At 49.9% G+C, this 16886-nt stretch overlaps 2 protein-coding genes across 2 annotated transcripts; one reads left to right on the top strand and one right to left on the bottom strand.

Moving 5' to 3' along the window:
- Positions 1–20: 20 nt before the first annotated feature.
- Positions 21–2602, bottom strand: LOC129600704 (uncharacterized). The gene is made up of 3 exons (XM_055499264.1): positions 2422–2602; positions 684–2299; positions 21–506 (listed from the first exon to the last, which is right to left on the bottom strand). The coding sequence occupies exons 2-3, from the start codon at positions 1428–1430 to the stop codon at positions 267–269; spliced, it is 987 nt and encodes a 328-aa protein (XP_055355239.1). The 5' UTR covers positions 1431–2299; positions 2422–2602; the 3' UTR covers positions 21–266.
- A 300-nt stretch (positions 2603–2902) lies between these two features.
- On the top strand, positions 2903–16494 carry LOC129600710 (disks large homolog 2-like). The gene is given in 18 exon segments (XM_055499272.1): positions 2903–3204; positions 3756–4350; positions 5388–5525; positions 7693–8123; positions 9192–9356; positions 9420–9545; positions 9612–9786; positions 9789–10251; positions 10318–10394; positions 10549–10611; positions 10722–10737; positions 10812–10848; positions 10998–11064; positions 14131–14233; positions 14333–14509; positions 14573–14820; positions 15214–15533; positions 15740–16494. Coding segments are annotated over 17 exon segments (2937 nt in total). The 5' UTR covers positions 2903–3204; positions 3756–4331; the 3' UTR covers positions 16052–16494.
- Positions 16495–16886: the final 392 nt, after the last annotated feature.

Below are 16886 nucleotides of genomic sequence, written 5' to 3'. Positions count from 1 at the left end.
ATATTCTTTAATGCTTCGTCAATCTCGGTGGTCTATGCTCATTGGTCTGTACTGGGTTAACCGGCGCCGATTTTCTGTTATTTTGTAACTGATTATCACAAAATGATTATTTAGTCCGGCACGACTAGAGAATCACCACAAAAAGACAAATAAAATTTTTACAACCGAACCACAGAAAACCACCCGCTACAAACCAGCGCAGGCAGAGAAAGCTCAAACAACAGCTGCAGACACCAGGGAAACAGGCAGGAACAGGCAGCAGGCGATCAGCGAGCGATGCGCGTGTCCACGAGGGCCTTCAGCAGCGTCCGATCAGCCTTCCTCTCCTCTGTTTGTTGTCCCTCCAGAGTGCCGTCGTGGCGCACTTCCCACTGCTGGGCGGACTGCACCAGGCCGGCCAGCAGCAGCGGCGCCGCACGCTCCACGTCCGCATGCAGCAGCGCACTGCACTGCTCGGACAGCGGGGCACCGGCGCGCCGCAGCGCGTGATGCAGCGCGCACACCGTCTGCAAGCAATTCACAACCTCAACACACCCACCGGCCTTGTTGTGCAATCTTCGTCAGGATTGGCTTTCTTCTGTTATTCTCAGATTTTCTCGAGTTAATCTTATGCTATGCGTACGATTTCTTCTGTTGGCTATGCAGAAGAAAGATTGGTTTTACGAACGAGACGTAACACCTACTTCGCACAGCCTGTTCAGTAGGGATCGCTGCACTTGGTCAAGCGACTGCTGGTCTGCTCTCATCTCCGCCAGCCAGTCGGCGGCGTGCTGCTTATCATCCGCAGCTGCCGTCCACGCCATACCCGCCTCCAGAAGCTCCCACACCTGCTCCTCCACCGCGCTCGTCGGCGGGACGTGTGCTACGGGAATATTGACAGGGATGTCCATGTCGCAATACAACGGGTTCTCATCATCCCAGCAGTCCACGTCCAGCAGGTCGACGCGACACTGCAGCAGCGAAACCTCCTCGCACGGCAGTCGGCGCAGTGCCTCCGCAAAATGGCTCACCGCGCAGCCGTAGCCACACCGCGAGACGTGCGGGCAGGCGTCCACGGACAACCGGCACTTCAGACGATGGAGGTGGACGCGGGGCACACGGATCCCCGGGCAGTGCGCGGCCGCATCGCCCACTTTCAGGAGGCTGTCTAGGTCGCCGTCGCGGAGGACGACGCGGTGGGTGGAGGAGCGGAGAGCGTGGACGAGGCTGGCCAGGAGAGCGTAGTCGTCACGTCCGCTGATGATGAGATCGGAGGCTAGGGAGGGCGACTGCACGACGGCGGCCCACAGGGCGCACACCGGGCGCAGACGCGTCTGCTCCGCCGTGTCCAGATGGGAGAAGACCGCAGATAACAACTCCACCGGCAACTGCTGCAGTCCCTCGCCATCGGCGGCCTCCATGGCCACGGGCACCTCCAGCATGCGGAGCATCCGCGGCAGCGCTAACGGCAGACGTGGCGTAACCTCCCGGACGCTCCTCAGCACAGGAATCGCTCATATTCTGTTTAGGGATGCCATCAGAAGCCAGCCCGCCCCACTCACCTTGACCTCCCAACGTCCAAGCCTGTGCGCTCCACGTACAACCACGTGCGACCCTCATCCAGCCGACGCAACAACTCAAACGCCGGCCACCGAAAGGGAGGACGGTGCAACCAGGCCTCCATCAGATAGCGCTGCGTCTCCTCCGCTGCAGCGGCACACGCCGCCGGCAACTGCAGTTGGCCGAAGACGAACGTCTCCGGACCGACCAAGAGCTGAGTGTAAGCCTCCCCGTAATAGCGCCGCAGCTCCTCTTCCCCGGGGGGTCGGCCGTGCGCGCCAGCCAGAACGCTGTTCCCGCTGCCTGCGACCGCATCCTTACCGGCGTGGCGGATCCGGGCGCGTGGGATGACGTGCAGGGGTCCCCGTCGACCGGCCCCGACCGCGTCGTACAGCCGCATTATCCCCGCGTTCAGGCGCCGGTAGCCTTCCGCGTGCAGCACCAACAGCTCCGCTCCCACCCAGGTCCAGGGTCCGCGGGGATGGGCGCGCCAGAGGACCTCCACCGGACACGGCGCCCAGCAGTCTCGCAGCTCGCAACCCTCCTGCATGCGGAAGACGCGGCCGAAGGGGACGAAGTGGCGACGGCGATCGGGGCAGAGCAAGTCGATGAAGAGGCCGCCTGAGCCCGCGTCCACCACCCGTCCGTACTGCAGCTGGCCCTCATCCGTCCACACATCCACGCTGTCGACGCGATCGTCCAACGCAACCGCATGCTTCCGCGATATTTCCTGTAGCGATGCCAGGCTGAGGCGACGGCGCTACAACCACAACGACACGAGCAGTTGACGCTGCACGGTGAAAGTGGAGATCAATTGTAAATTGTTGCAAGCCAAACCATGTGCGCGAAGTCCGCGGACTGCGCAGCACTGCGCTCACATACCTTTTTAAATCCCATTTCCAGTGCAGCGAGAAAAGGAAGCAAGATCAACACACCGAAAATTTAAGCGCACTGTAGTGCGAACAGGAGGGATATCGTGCAAAGATGAAAAAGGATACAGTCGTGCATTAAAAACTCCAAATTGGAATCTGGCGAGCACGCGAGGAAAAACCGAAAAAGTGATGGGCAGCTTAATAACCAGCGCAAAATTCCAATGGATAGTTTAGACTGCGCCTGTCGCGCCAGTGCCTTATCGGAGACTCGGAGTTCAGTACACAGCTTACACTGATTAATCCAGCTGCCGCCTCTTAGCGATCGGCTGTGCCGCCAAGTGAAAGTGGAAATGACAAGAGTAAAGAAAATGCTTCCGGTTCCAATGGAAGTGATGATGCGTGTGGCAAAGTACTGGTATTGGAACCGGATATCTGCCTTCGCCATTCCGCGCCACCACCAAACACGAGCACATTCTTCGAATATCCAAGTTGCTTGTTTTGCTTTGATCAGTCTCAGCCGTTTTTGGCTTTTAGCTTTTAGGTTTTTATGAAATCAATACTGTAGTTTTGAGTTTTTACTGTTTGCAGAATGTTGTCTTAATTTTCAGTAGTTATTTAGTGATTTAGTGCAGTAGTAATTGGTGCGATATTGCGATTCTGTACGGGACGTGGGAGGTTGTATAGTGTGCATGTATGTAGGAGGACTGCAAGTGCAGTCTGCTACTGAATGCTCCCGTCTGTTTAACGCCACCACTGTCAACAGCGTGGTTTCTCCGTAAACACAAACAAGCAGGTAAGTTGCGTATTTGAAGTAAAATTAGCAAACAAGAGCATTTATCTAATCCTACGATAAATTTAGACCGTAATAAATTCTCGGTAGGACATTTGCTTCATTAGTTTCTGTATCCGAAAGGTGTATGAAATTGCTGCCTTTCTGGCCGTTTCAAATTTCAGTTAAATTTTATGTGGTACAGTGAACTGTGTTTTGATTTGCATTTTACACAGAGCACTGCAGAAATGTGGCAGGGAAATTGGAAATACTTGTTACTTGTAGCGAACGAATAATATTAGTAATAGAGGCAATTGGCAGCTGATTGTGTTTTAAAGTGTTCAGTTTGTAACTTGAGTAGCAGTCAGACTTGGATACGGAATATTGTTTAGCTTTGCTGGTTGTAGTCTGATTTATTTACTTACCTGAAAAGAAGAAGCAAGAATGCAGTAATGGTTGCATTTAGCTTGTGAAGACGTGCTGGAGCTGTGAGTGGCTTTTAGTTAGGCATGGATCCCATGGATCAGTAATTGACGCAGTTTCAGTAATTATGAACTAGAATTAATATTTAATAGGCCTGTTTCTGCTTGCGAGACTGCGAGTCTGACATGCTGACTAAAGATGACAGTGAAATGGTGTTCAACAGGGCCTCGTATTTTGTGGAGGAATTGATTACAGTGTTATGGGAGTGAAGTGCATGTGGATTCCTTGATCCAGTCAACACTTCACTGGATGCCTGAGCATAAGCAATAAGCTGCATCGCTTTGTTGACACAGGAGCTGCAATTGGCTGCCACTGTACAGTACAGAGCACAGGCCAGGATTATCAGCCTGACGGGATACGCGTCTTCTTGCAGTTGTCTTAATTCTCCACGACCAGCCACGATGGCACGACAAGCACGGACCTCCTGTGTGTGCACCTGGCCAGTGTAATGCCTGATTCGCTGTGTGTGGAGTGTGGCTGCACAGTGCACAGCGGGAATCGGGGAGCGGAGCGTCTTGGTTGTGTGGGAGGCCAGTTGGATCATTGGATTGGATTGCGGTGGTTGAGCGAGGCTTCCTTCGTCAGTGGCAGCGTGCAGATCCCTGCGTGACGGATTAATTAACTGATCACTGTGGCTGAGCCTCGGAGGGGAAGATAATTCCACGGGAATGCCTGCCCGCAAAGAAGGTAAGCCCAACTACAGATACAGAACGGTAGACGGGATTCTGGACTCGCTGCTACTTACTGTACCTGCGTCTTCAGCTTAATTATCCTCGCCTTTTGCGTGATCGTATCAGAATGTTAAATACCCCTAATAGTCGTAATGATGATGTCTGCATAAAGTACTGTTGGACAGCCAACAAGATCGTAGGACGGATACAACTGGCAGGTGCAGATGGCTGAACATGTGAACATGTTGGCAGAAATGCGGGGAAAGGCCAGTTGAATTCATTTGCTTGTCCTGAGGGACGCTCGCTTGTCGCATGCATGTCAACTCTCCCTCGGAGCCCCACGAAATTCCAGGAGGGGACTTAGTCTCAGAGGACCAAATTCTTCGTTGTTGAATAGTTGTGTAATCTATTACAGATATAATGTACGTTTGCACTGCCTACCACAGTTTTTGCACTTATTTTCTTCTTAATTTTTCCTGTTTATTGGCTGGTAATGGCTACCTACTCATTCTTTGAATTTAATTTGTGTTTAACCTGTATTTGAATTTGTATCTACTCATTTTATTCTTCGAATACTCGTACAATTTGTATTTTCACTACTCGAGTAATGTGTATGTAAAGAATCGATCAAAATGCATTATTTGTACTTGAATCCTTATCTTGCTTTTTTTATTATTTTCAATTTCTCTCGCTAATGACATCGTAATTCATGATACGTAAAGCAGTAAAGGTAAATTGACAATATTATGAGGGGGTACACCGTACACCGTACAATTTACAATCGTACATACCCTGATACATTTGAAATCGTGATGTATGGTTAGTCTGATTGCAGTGTTTCGCTAAATCCTGAGAAGTATTAACTGGATTTTGGTTGTATTGCTTTTCTAGATCTTGGCGTTTATTACGCTGATGTTGCGATACTTACTTTAATGTATACATACTCGTACTTGTATGTTTTGCTCTTCTCCTTGTGAAAATAATCTGGATAACCGGTACATATTGCAGGATAATTGCGTAATGTTATTGCATTGTCTTATTTGTCTGCCGTAGATGCCCATCGCGCCCTTGAACTGCTGGAGGACTACTACTCGCGGCTGTCCGCCGCGCGCCCGCAGGACCAGCAGCTGAAGCAGGCTGTCGAGCAAGTGATCAAGATCTTCAAGAGCTCCCTCTTCCAGGCCCTCCTCGGTGTGTATGTACTCATGTACACATGCAGCAGGCATTTGCGCAGCGCAACGACACTCGTCCTGCCACACTGGCATTTCTTCCAGTTCGTTGTCTTGTTGATCTTCCCTCGTCAATGTTCAATCGCCTATTTTGACGCAGTTTAGGATGAAGCCAGAAAGTCTATCCCGTATTTTAAAATTTTTATTATTATTTTTTGGGCGGATTGAAATGTCAAGGAAGCGCGTTAGGGAGACTGGCCGGAAGCGCGGGATAAATAATTGAGTAGGATACAGTCGTCGAGTCGGTTAGTTTGTTTGCGCTGCTGGTGTCTTGTGTGCACTATCCATGAGCGTCTTTTGAGGCGGTTATGTGCATTGTGGCAGTGTGTACGCCGCCGTAATGACTCCTCTGGCCGGCAGTCTTCCGCGTTGAATTGATTTCCGCCCGTGCGCTGCCTGGGCCTGTGCGCTAAAGAGCGATGCGCCCTAAATCTAATCGATGTTGGCATATTTCCCCGTGATTAGCGCATTGTCCGCGCGGCAATCCGCGGAATGCAATGCAAGGGAATCCCTGATAACTGTACGGCGTGGGAAAGTTAATCACGATGAGCCGTTACCCTTTAGCCGGTCGGGCCGGCCTTTTGCGTCCGATTGAAAAGGGTTGTTGTTGTCACACGCTGCCGAGTGGCATCTAGGGAAATTGACCGTTGCGGACAGGAGCGATGAATATGATAGCGATACAGTGGGGCCTGTGTTGGGCTGCATCCGTAATTGACATGGGATTGATTGAGAGAGCGCAGTGCTGCTGTGTAGCAACAAGGAAGGGTCTGTGGCAGTGTGTGCGGGGTGGTGTAGCCTATAGCTAGCGGAAGAAGAGGGGCTGCGTTGCCGGCTCAGTTGCAGACGGGATTGTTTCCGGTTCGTTGGCTGTCTCCAGCAGATTTGCGGGGTTTCAGTGGTGCAGTTGCCGTTTACGTCGACGAGTATTGCGATCCGGAATGGCTGGTAATGCGTCGTAGAAGATGGCAGGCGGGGAGCGGGAAGGGTGTCGCCAGTGAGACACGGTAGCCGGAAGGAAGCTTAGGGAAGTTTAGCGGGAGTAGTGCTGCTTGCAGTTTGTGGATTACTCTCGGGCGTGGTTTATTGATTGACAATTTGACACTAAGTGAGCGAAATGCGGCAAGACACTAGGCGCTCTTCAAGTCGCACTGAACAGAAAAAAATGGCTTTTAGCTGTACTTTTTGAGCAGTAGCGTCCACTGTACGCAGTGTCGAAACTTGAAAGTAAGGGAAAACGAGTATGCAGTTACTGTACAAGTATGTACGTAATAAGATCATGTTAAAGCTCTTACGTTGTAATGCAGTTCGTAATGTGCTTGTAAAACATGATGGAATGCTGTACGCTACTGAATACCGCTTATCGATTTTTTTACTCCTCGGTTTACTACTGCACGAAGTGCATTTTGGTTGCAGTTTGTATGCCTTCCACGTAACTAGTTGCTATACGAGCCGTACCTCCTGTTGTTGTCTGTAGGTCAGACTACCGCTGCTTCCAAACTTCCACGAGTGAAAAATGCAACGTTTGCAGAAAATATAATTATACGTTTTGGCGGGCATTCAGTATTAGCACCGTACTTTGCTGTGTACAAGTACAGTAGCAAACTGCATTCACAGGTGCACCTGAATCACTCACGGTAAAAACTGGAATCTGTGGATTTGTTGTATTGTTAATTGTCCACTCTTGAGCGCATGACGCATTGGCAGTTTGGCGTTGCACTTGAGTATTTGAATAAAAGTCTGCAGTGCAACACAAAAGAACACAAAATCGTACGAGTGGCATCGCCAGAAGCTAATGTTTATAGTGTTGCTTTAAATTAACGTGTGTAGGAAGAACTGATCGTGATTTTGCTAAGAATATCATCGTTCAAGCAACAGACTATACATAGTAATAATTATTCTACTCTGTTGATACTTAGTCTTTATAAATAACTGGTTACAGTCTTACAGACATACAGGTACAATACATCGATGTTGTTGTCTATGTGGTACTTGTACATGTACACACTGCGCAGTACACAATTACACATTAAACAGTACAAGTAGAATAAATTATTATGCTTGAGCATTGCGAATCTTTGCGACGTGTTATGCTGAATTACTAGTAATCGGTTGCGTGCATGTGTGTGCAGATATCCACGAGTTCTACGAGACGACGCTGATGAACGACGGGAAGAGCGTGCAGCAAAAGACGCGCGAGGCGCAGCTGATGAGCAGCAAGTTCCAGAACGCGCCGTTCGGCGTGCAGCGGCACGACTCGGCCGCGTCGTCCTCCTCGCTGGCCGCCGGCTCGGACAGCGTGGCCCACATCCTGCAGGCCGACGCCGGCGCCAGTCTGGACGCGGCCAACGACCGCTTCGACGCCCACCCGCACACTCATAATCCGCCGGCCGCCGCCTACGACGTCCAGACGGCCTCCCTCAACAGTGCTTCCCCGCCGCTGCCCCTCCCGGCCTACCACAGCCTGAACCGCAGCCCCACTGCCTTCTCCTACACCTCGCCTTCCCCCAGCAACAGCAGAATCTCTGCTGCTCATTATGCTTCCGGTCACGGGCCTTCTCAGGTAACACAACAACCGTCAGCTGTCGAATTTTCATGCCAACATTACTGTAGTACGCAGTTTTACTAAATCTTTTAGCCATTAACGGAAGCAGTACTTTCGAAATTCTTTGAGACGAAAGCAGAAACAGTTCCGTAATTTCAGTAAGCAATACTGTACTGTGGTTGCGAAACGGTTGCGCTGCATAGAATGAAATAGATAATTATTAGCGTCTGATGTGCTTAGTGATGACGATATGTACGATAGTGTATTGCACAACAGTTTCCGTGTGAATGCGTTGCGCTGGTGTTTTGTCCATCCGTTCGTGTCCGGTCCTTGAAAATGTGGCATTTTTCTGTGCGTTCACTGCATATTATATGCGCCGTTCATCGCATTCGCGTATGCCCTCCGCATACACGTACTTACGAAGCGCGTGGTAAGCAAGAGTAATGACTAATGTGGCTGGCCAAGACGAGAGGTGTTTTATTTGTATTTGGTGGCATTGATTGCCGGCGTTTATTAGCTTTCCCGGGGACCGATATGGGCAATCTCTCTTCCAGCTGATTACCGTATGTGCTCGCGCTGTCTGCCGCTGGTCTATCGTGTAATCGCTGTTTTCTCCAGTGCATTGCGTAGTAGAAGCTTGCTACGTTACTGCTGTTCAGTATCTCAAGTGGCAACATTTCGCTCTTTTATCCTGTGTGGACCAGTGTGGTTAATCGCTTCTCACCGTTTGCCTGTTGAGTGTTGAGTATTTTTTTCTTGGCTTATATGCAATTTGGTCGCTTTTCTGCTGCGTTACTGTAGTGTTTGATGAATGTCAGTTGGTTAATGACCCGGAACTGCAAGGATTACTATAATGCTGTGGAATTTGTTAGGCTGTGCATCCGACCAGGTGCTGTGTTTGCCAGAAATCTTTCAATTTTTAATAAAACAACGATTTTTTATTAAGATTATCTGAGATTGACTTACGGGTATTCGATTACAATAAACTGGTTTTCCAGGACGGCCAGAGCCGTTTTTCCGTTTTTAATGCGATAGGTGACGTGCTGCAGTGGATATTAATGAATTGCATGTTTCTTTTGACTGCAGAGCGGCGTCGGGTCGCACTCGTCGCAGGGCGTCAACGGGAATGAGGAGCCCGACGGTGTCGGGTCGGGTCCGCATTCCCGGCGCGTTAGCGTGGATACGAACGGTCTTCCCTTGGCTGACTTTGTTCAGTCACCCTACGATGAACTGGAGATTATCCTGGAGCGCGTACGTCCGCTTATTATATGCATCTGCCTCGGGAGGAAATAGTTGGTGTGTTATTCTGTGCAGGGTCCGCTGGGACTGGGCTTCTCCATCGCCGGCGGCAACGACCAGCCGCGCACGCCCAACGACCCCGCCGTCTACATCAGCAAGATCGTCGAGGGCTGCGCGGCGCACCTCGACGGCCGCATGCGTGTATGTCGTGTTCCTTAAACCGTTGTCGGTGTGGTGTACGGGTGGAGTAATTGTGTTTCGGTGCAGTTGGGCGACATCCTGGCGCAGATCAACGACGACGAGGTGCTGGACGTGGAGCACCAGATGGCCGCCGACGCCCTGAAGAAGGCCGGCAACATCGTCACTCTGCGGCTGCGACGCCGGCGCGGGCCCCTGCTGCGGCTGGCCATCGACAAGGGCTCGCGCGGCCTCGGCATCAGCATCGCGGGGGTCTGGCCAATCAGCACGTCCCCGGCGACGACGGCATCTTCGTCACCAAGATCGTCGAGGGCGGCGCCGCCGCGCTGGACGGAAGGCTGCGGGCCGGCGACAAACTGGTGGCCGTGGGCGAGACGCGGCTGGACCACGTGCAGCACGACGTGGCCGTGTCGCTGCTGAAGAACAGCGGCCAGACGGTGCAGCTGTTGGTGGAGCGCCCGACGGCGGAGGCGGAGGGCGGGTCCGGGGCCACGTCGCCCGGGGCGCGGAACGAGGCGTCCTTCCAGCGCGTCCAGACGCAGTCCTCGGTGTCGCTGTCGGAGTCGTCGGCGCCCAAGGAGGGCAGTCGCAGTCGGACGCCGTCGCGCAGTGAACGCGCCGACAGCAGCGACTATTCCGGCCCGGCCTACGGGATGGCGGTGCGGGCGCCCATCGCGGCGCTGGAGGAGGAACACGCCGAGGCCAGCCGGTAAGCATGGCTGTCTTCTCACCACCTGCATTTCGGAATGTGAACTGTTTTCTGCGTTGATAACAGGGAACTGCGCAGCGTTGTCTTGACCAAGGGACCACAGGGTTTGGGCTTCAACATTGTCGGAGGGGAGGAAGGAGAAGGTGAGTCGGGCACTGCCACCAATAAAATAAAATGCATATATTTGCGTTGAAATTGTCAGTTGGTTTATTTATTTCCTTAGCACTGACTGACTGTTGGTTAATTTTATGCATAAAAGCTTATTGCCGAATCGAACAAGCAGTTGTATTCTTGCAGGAATCTACTTGAGCTACATTGTGCCGGGCGGCAGTTGTGATCTGAACGGCAAACTGCGCAGAGGTACGAGAACTGCGTTTTTTTGTTGTTCGTTTGCGTGTGTATGATTTTTTTCGTTGAGGGGCATTATCATTATGGTAATTGTGTTTGTTTTGATGCGGCGGCTTCGGCAGGCGATCGACTGATTAGGTAAGAGTGCGCCGCCACAATTGCTGTCCTGAAGGAAATTGCGCTTGAATACAGTGTGGTGCTGGTGATTGCAGTGTCAACGGAATCAATCTGCGTCACGCTTCACACGAGGTGGGTGAGGTGACTGACCCAGTAGTAATACTAATAGCACTTGTATTGCGGACGAATGCGATTGCGCTGACCACTTGACGTCAGCATTTGTGTGGCTGCGTATATTAAGGAAAAATCAAGAAAGTAATGTTTTCTTTTTGCGGATGCAGGAGGCGGCGGATGCGCTGAAGGGAGCCGGCCAGACCGTCACCATTGTCGCCCAGTACTGTCCTGAAGGTGAGCGGCGCACTTGCGCAGGTTCATGAGGCTGTACGTAAGTCTGCATCTGCCACGTGGTGGTGCAAACTAGAAAGGAGCGTGTATAAAGAATTGTACAGTATTATTAATTTTGTATATGTAACAAATAACTGGTATTTTGTTCAGTTCCCGATATTGTGCGTATTGTTGTGCTTTTTGTAGTTATGCCAGGCAGGTTTTTTTGGTCGTTGCGTGCGAATGATCAGTGTTAACTACAAAATTAATAAAATAGCGCGCGTATATTATTTAGTAATTAAGTAATGCGAAGCCGAAATTTTTCCACAGTGTTTGGCGAAGCAGCGGTTGCTGTAAAATGCGTGCGCTACTGAAAATAACTGCAAAGTTTGTGGGACGGTACACGCATTCAGCCAAAAGTGTAGAAATTGATGGACTTCCGGTGCGCAGTGAGGGCAACCGAGACCGATATTAACCGCGTCTCCAGTGTGTGCCTAATTCTACTGCCTGCAAATTATGCCGTAGCTGCAGAAGAGTGCGGGCGGTCTTTTTACCTTACGGATTATGGCATAAGTTTTAGTTTCGTAACCGGTTTGTAACAAATGAATTATGTTCATAACTGTTCATGATCGTACACTGAGAAATCAATCAAATCATACAGAGCCAATTCCCAATTGTTTTGAAAGAATGGCACAGGCACTGCTCAGTGCTCACAGAGAAGTGCGTACTGCGTACGCATGGTAGCGTGCGGCTTCAAAGTAAGTACTGTACATATACGGCACGGCGCACGCTATCGCTACGGCGACGTAGCGTACGTGTGCATTTCCCTGGCCGTGTGGCCCGTGTCCCACTCACTGTGACTCACATCAGTTCAAGTTGTGGAAATTCTTTTAGTTGTAGAAATAAAGAGTTTATTCGACAGATAAAATCAGTGAAGTCTTTTAACTTTTGAAGATATTTTTGGAGATACAGTATATCCTTTTTGCTGAGGTGTGAGTTGTGTTGGACCTGTCAGTCGCGGTGGACCGGTGACAGTTGGCAGATGCTGGTGTTGAGTAGCGAACTGTGATAGTTCTTGGCTGGTCTTTCTCTGTGTTAGTCGGGCATTGCGGAGAGTTTTTAAAGACTTGGTAGTCCGCGAAGTGGGGAACCTGCTTAATTATCTGTTTCTAAGCTTCCCTTTTGCCACATCCCTATCTTGATCTTGCTTCTTCCATTGGTTGATCAAATGGGAAGTTGGCTAATTGCTGAGACCGTATCAGTCTGTGCAGCGATACCTGCGTGTGGCTGCTCGATCAATGCGATGGCGATGGCAGTGGCAGGGGCTGTCTGCATCTGATGGAGCGCGCGACAGTCGACGCTGCATCGCACTTGCCAAAGTCAAGCTGCCTGCTGTTGCTGCTGCTGGGTATGTTGTTCATCGTCAGTAGTTGTACTGTATGATTGTAGGCTTATTATTGCAGTTTGTGTTTAGTGTTTAGCCCTCGCGTTCCTAACTTTGTTTTCGATTCTGTTTCAGTGTTTCTTATTAGTCTTCGTCGTGCAGCTCTTTAATAATTATATAGATGAATGAGGTGGAATACTATATAGATACAGCATTTGATATGGTCACGTAATCTGATTAGATTAAGTAAGCTGTAAGCCTCGATGTGCTCGCATCCACACTTGCATCTTCTCACTTGCCGGGAACCAGTGCTTGTAGTACTCGTGTTCTGCTTCCAGATTAATTTCACAGTCAGCAGCTGCAGTTTGCCGGTTTGCGTCGCCGCAAAGTTTGGCAGTAGGATTAGAAAAGAACATTGCAGACTTTCGTGAACTGCAGTATAAATTGTCAATTGATAATATCATAATAATGATAACTTGCTCATTTTCCGTTGTATTCTGGCCACGTTCTTACTGTTAACGTTAAACATTGCCATCTGGACGAGCAGTAACGAGCTCTGCAGTTTTTCCCGTTTCACTTACAACTGGTCCGTGAACTGGAAGAGTACAAACAAGATTACGAACGTTTATTAAACGTTACTCTAGTTAATTAATTCAATTAGTGTTAATTTGTTACTACTATTTATGCAGATGTTAATTTGGTGAAACTTCCATAAGTGCTTGATTTTCCAGTGGAAATTTAAACGTTATCAGGTTATTTTATTGCTTGCTGTACAATTGTACTGCACATTTTCATCTACCTATTATCTACGATAATAATAATAGTGCTATTAGTCATAAATCTGTAATATTATAATACTGCATAGACGATGTAGTACAGTGCAGTTTGACTGTTTGCTGCTTGATTGTAGATGAAATTGAAGGTTTTTTAAATTCGGATTGACAAACATTCCGCTGTTTTGATGATAAGTGATACCTGAATTGGTTTTGATGCTGAAAGTGAAATGTTCTTATTCGGTGAATATTGCCGCAGCTGTATGACCTGCTCATATCTTTATATTCTGTTCTGCTGTAATTCACTTGTCAGTGAACGCATGTGTAAATGATATTGTAGATGACTGGTGAGTCGGACTGATTCATGAAAATTAATTAAGCTTACTGTATTATAGTTAAGTGTATTTGCGATAGCGCATTGACAGTTGAATTAATTTTGCTGTGGTGGCATTACTGGCATATGCATGCTGTACCGGAAGTGGATGTTATGTATCTAATCACTCTATTAACAGGCTGGTACTGGCAGGCAGCTACTGAGTAATCGTTGGGCTGGGACCATTTGTGCTGCTGTAGCGCAGCGTAGTAGCGTAGTGTATTTATTTTATCTGGATTTGGAGGCCATCTTGTCATAATAAATATTGTGGTTGCGTTCAGCTGGCTGCAAGAGGCGTCTTATGTTCGATTATAAAGAAAGTCATGAAGGAAAATAATGCGGTTGTGGAATGCATACGAAGGCATACTCGTATGCGATGTGCATGCCGCGTACCCATAGTGTTTGTTCTGTGTTGACGCACAGGAGACAGCCTGCTGATGATGGCTAATTATTATTTATGCCGATGGGAAGACAGTGTTCGTGTTCCCCAATAAGGATAGCTAATTACAGTGTTTGCTGATGTTCAGCTTGATACTGATGGCCGGTGTAATTGGTTATAGAATACCAGCGGTTTGAGGAGAAGATTGAGGAGCTGAAGGAGAAGATGATGAGCGCCAGCAGCAACAGTCTGCGCCCGACGCAGAAGCGCTCGCTCTACGTGCGGTCAGTGCAATGCTTGACTGTGTGTTGTCCCGCCGACGAGATGTTTATGCTTTTTACGTCGGCAAGCAGTATGTAATGGTGGCATTTGTTCCGTTTTAGGTCGCAGATCGACTACGACCCGTCGCGCGACAGCGGCCTGCCGAGCCGCGGCCTGGCCTTCGTGCAGGGCGACATCCTGCACGTGACCAACGCCAGCGACGACGAGTGGTGGCAGGCGCGGCGCGTCAACTGGCGCGGCCAGGAGGAGGGCCTCGGCATCATCCCCAGCAAGCAGCGGTGAGGGATCCTGCAGTCCCTCGATGGGAGACTGTGATTGAGACGCATGGGTTATGGTTGCAGGGTGGAGCGGAAGGAGCGGGCGCGCCTCAAGTCCGTCAAGTTCGAGGCCAGCGGCGAGGGCGGCAGCAAGAGCGCCAGCACCAGCACGCTGGACCGCCTCACCGGCAGGAAGAAGGACAAAGAGAAAGACAAGGAGAAGGACAACAACTCCGGCAACAAGAGCACCACGCCCAACGCCGCCTCCAAGAAGTTCGCCTTCTTCAAGTCCGGCAAGGAGCACAGCGGCGACGAGACCAGTGAATCGGAAAGTACGTGCGCTAATCTCTTAATCGAGTCGACGCGCCTATCTTGAGATGATCGGCATCTCGATTTCAACCGCGCATGCACGCTGAAAGTGTCGATTCAGTAGTGGCAATAGCGCAACCTGGATTAGATTAGCGCAGGCCGGCGCCTGTGGCTGCAGCGAGTCAGAGAAGCCCTTCATCCATTCCCCGGCTGTCGCGCTCGCTGGATTGCCGGGATGAAGGGCTTCCTTATTTTGTTTCTCTGGCTGAATCAGTCAGAGTTGTCCTAGTGCAACTGCATCACAGATTGCTCTTATAGTTAGTTGTATCGATCGATAATGACTAATGAGTAATGACGCTGTTGTCTGTCTGACTGCACAGTGGAGTGTTGTGCACGTCTTGTTGCGTGTGTTGCAGAGGTGGAGGAGGCGGTGGCCTCGTACGAGCCGGTGGTGTACGAGCGGCTCAAGTACGTGCGCCCCGTCATCATCATGGGCCCCTTCAAGGACCGCATCAACGACGATCTCATCGCCGAGCAGCCCGAGCGCTTCTCCAGCTGCGTCCCGCACACGACGCGCCCGCGCCGCGACCACGAGCTGGACGGCCGCGACTACCACTTTGTCACGCGCGAGCAGATGGAGCGCGACATCCAGAACCACCTCTTCATCGAGGCCGGCCAGTACAGCGACAATCTCTACGGGACCAGCGTCGCCGCCGTCCGCCAGGTCGCCGACAAGGTTAGTAACCAACTGAAGCCATCTTTTAACTGGTTAAATAATAAATAAGTAATCTAGTTGGCTGAATGCCGTTTATTACAGTAACTGAATAAATATTCAGTGAATAATCTCGTTAATTGGATATTGTTTATTTATTGATTAGATATTCAGTAAATAATTTGGCGAATTAATTGGTGATTATCAGCGTAATTATGTGGATGGAACAGGGTCTGCACTGTGTGCTGGACGTGAGCGGCGCGGCGGTGCGGCGCCTGCACGCCAACGGGCTGTACCCGGTGGTGGTGTACGTCAAGCCCAAGTCGCTGGACTCCATCATGGAGATGAACCGGCGTCTCAGCGAGGAGATGGCGCACAAGAGTCTGGAGCGCTGCGCCAAGCTGGAGAAGGAGTTCGGGCACTTGTTCACGGCCACGGTGACGGGCGACACGCCCGAGGAGCTGTACCTGCGCGTGAAAGAGGTCATCGAGCGGGAGGCGGCCGGCGACAAGGCCTGGATACCCAGCAAGGAGCGCATATGATCAGCGCTTCGGAATGCGCCGGCCACACGACAAAACCACGGAATCTCCATGACAGGAACACGGGACAGCGTGTTGTTTTATGATGCCCACGTTAGAACGATCGCTCTTGCTGCGATGGACGACCGGCGTGTTGCAGCGGGCCGACACTCGCTGAATCGAAGACGAGAATAGTATTTATTAATTTTCTTCTTTGCGCCCGCTCTGTGCGGCGTGTTTTCAGTTCTGAGCGACGTACAGATACAGATGTGTTGAGATATGTTGGTAGCGTGGGTTCTGTTTTTCTCGGTTTCCATTGGCATTCACAGTGGCAATGTAATTATTTTTTTGGTTTTATTAATTTTACGCGTTGGAATTTGGACGGGTATAGTAGTGTTTTTAAGCGGTTGCTGCCAGTGTGTGCCAGATCGAGGATATTGATAAGAATTAAAAATGAGAAGGGGTAATGGTTGAGACGCTGTTAGCAGATTCACCACGGAGCGAATGAGTTAATGTTTCTGCTTTACGCAAAATTAATATTAAATTATGAAGAATAGCAGAACAACCGTTGCCGGTTGGGATCAAACATGATTTGCAAGACGGAGCTGATCGCGACCCATAGAAGTACTTGTATTGCATTACTACAGTGTTACGCTATGGAAAATAAATTAATAGAATGCGTTCATTTGAAATTTGAAAATATGTTGAAAATTACTACAGATATAACGGGCTTAATCAAACGGATACTGGTAACATGACCACAAGGCTCATAAACTCTTACCACATGACATTGTCATGATAATTACTCGTACAGTCGTACTTACTTATGCCTGATGATGATCTACATTGCACATGGGAC

This window comes from Paramacrobiotus metropolitanus, unplaced genomic scaffold (assembly GCF_019649055.1).
Source record: "Paramacrobiotus metropolitanus isolate TYO unplaced genomic scaffold, Prichtersi_v1.0 Parri_scaffold0000190, whole genome shotgun sequence".
NCBI lineage: Eukaryota > Metazoa > Tardigrada > Eutardigrada > Parachela > Macrobiotidae > Paramacrobiotus > Paramacrobiotus metropolitanus.
Note: the sequence above shows the minus strand (reverse complement) of the source record. Positions and strands in the feature narration are given on the sequence as shown.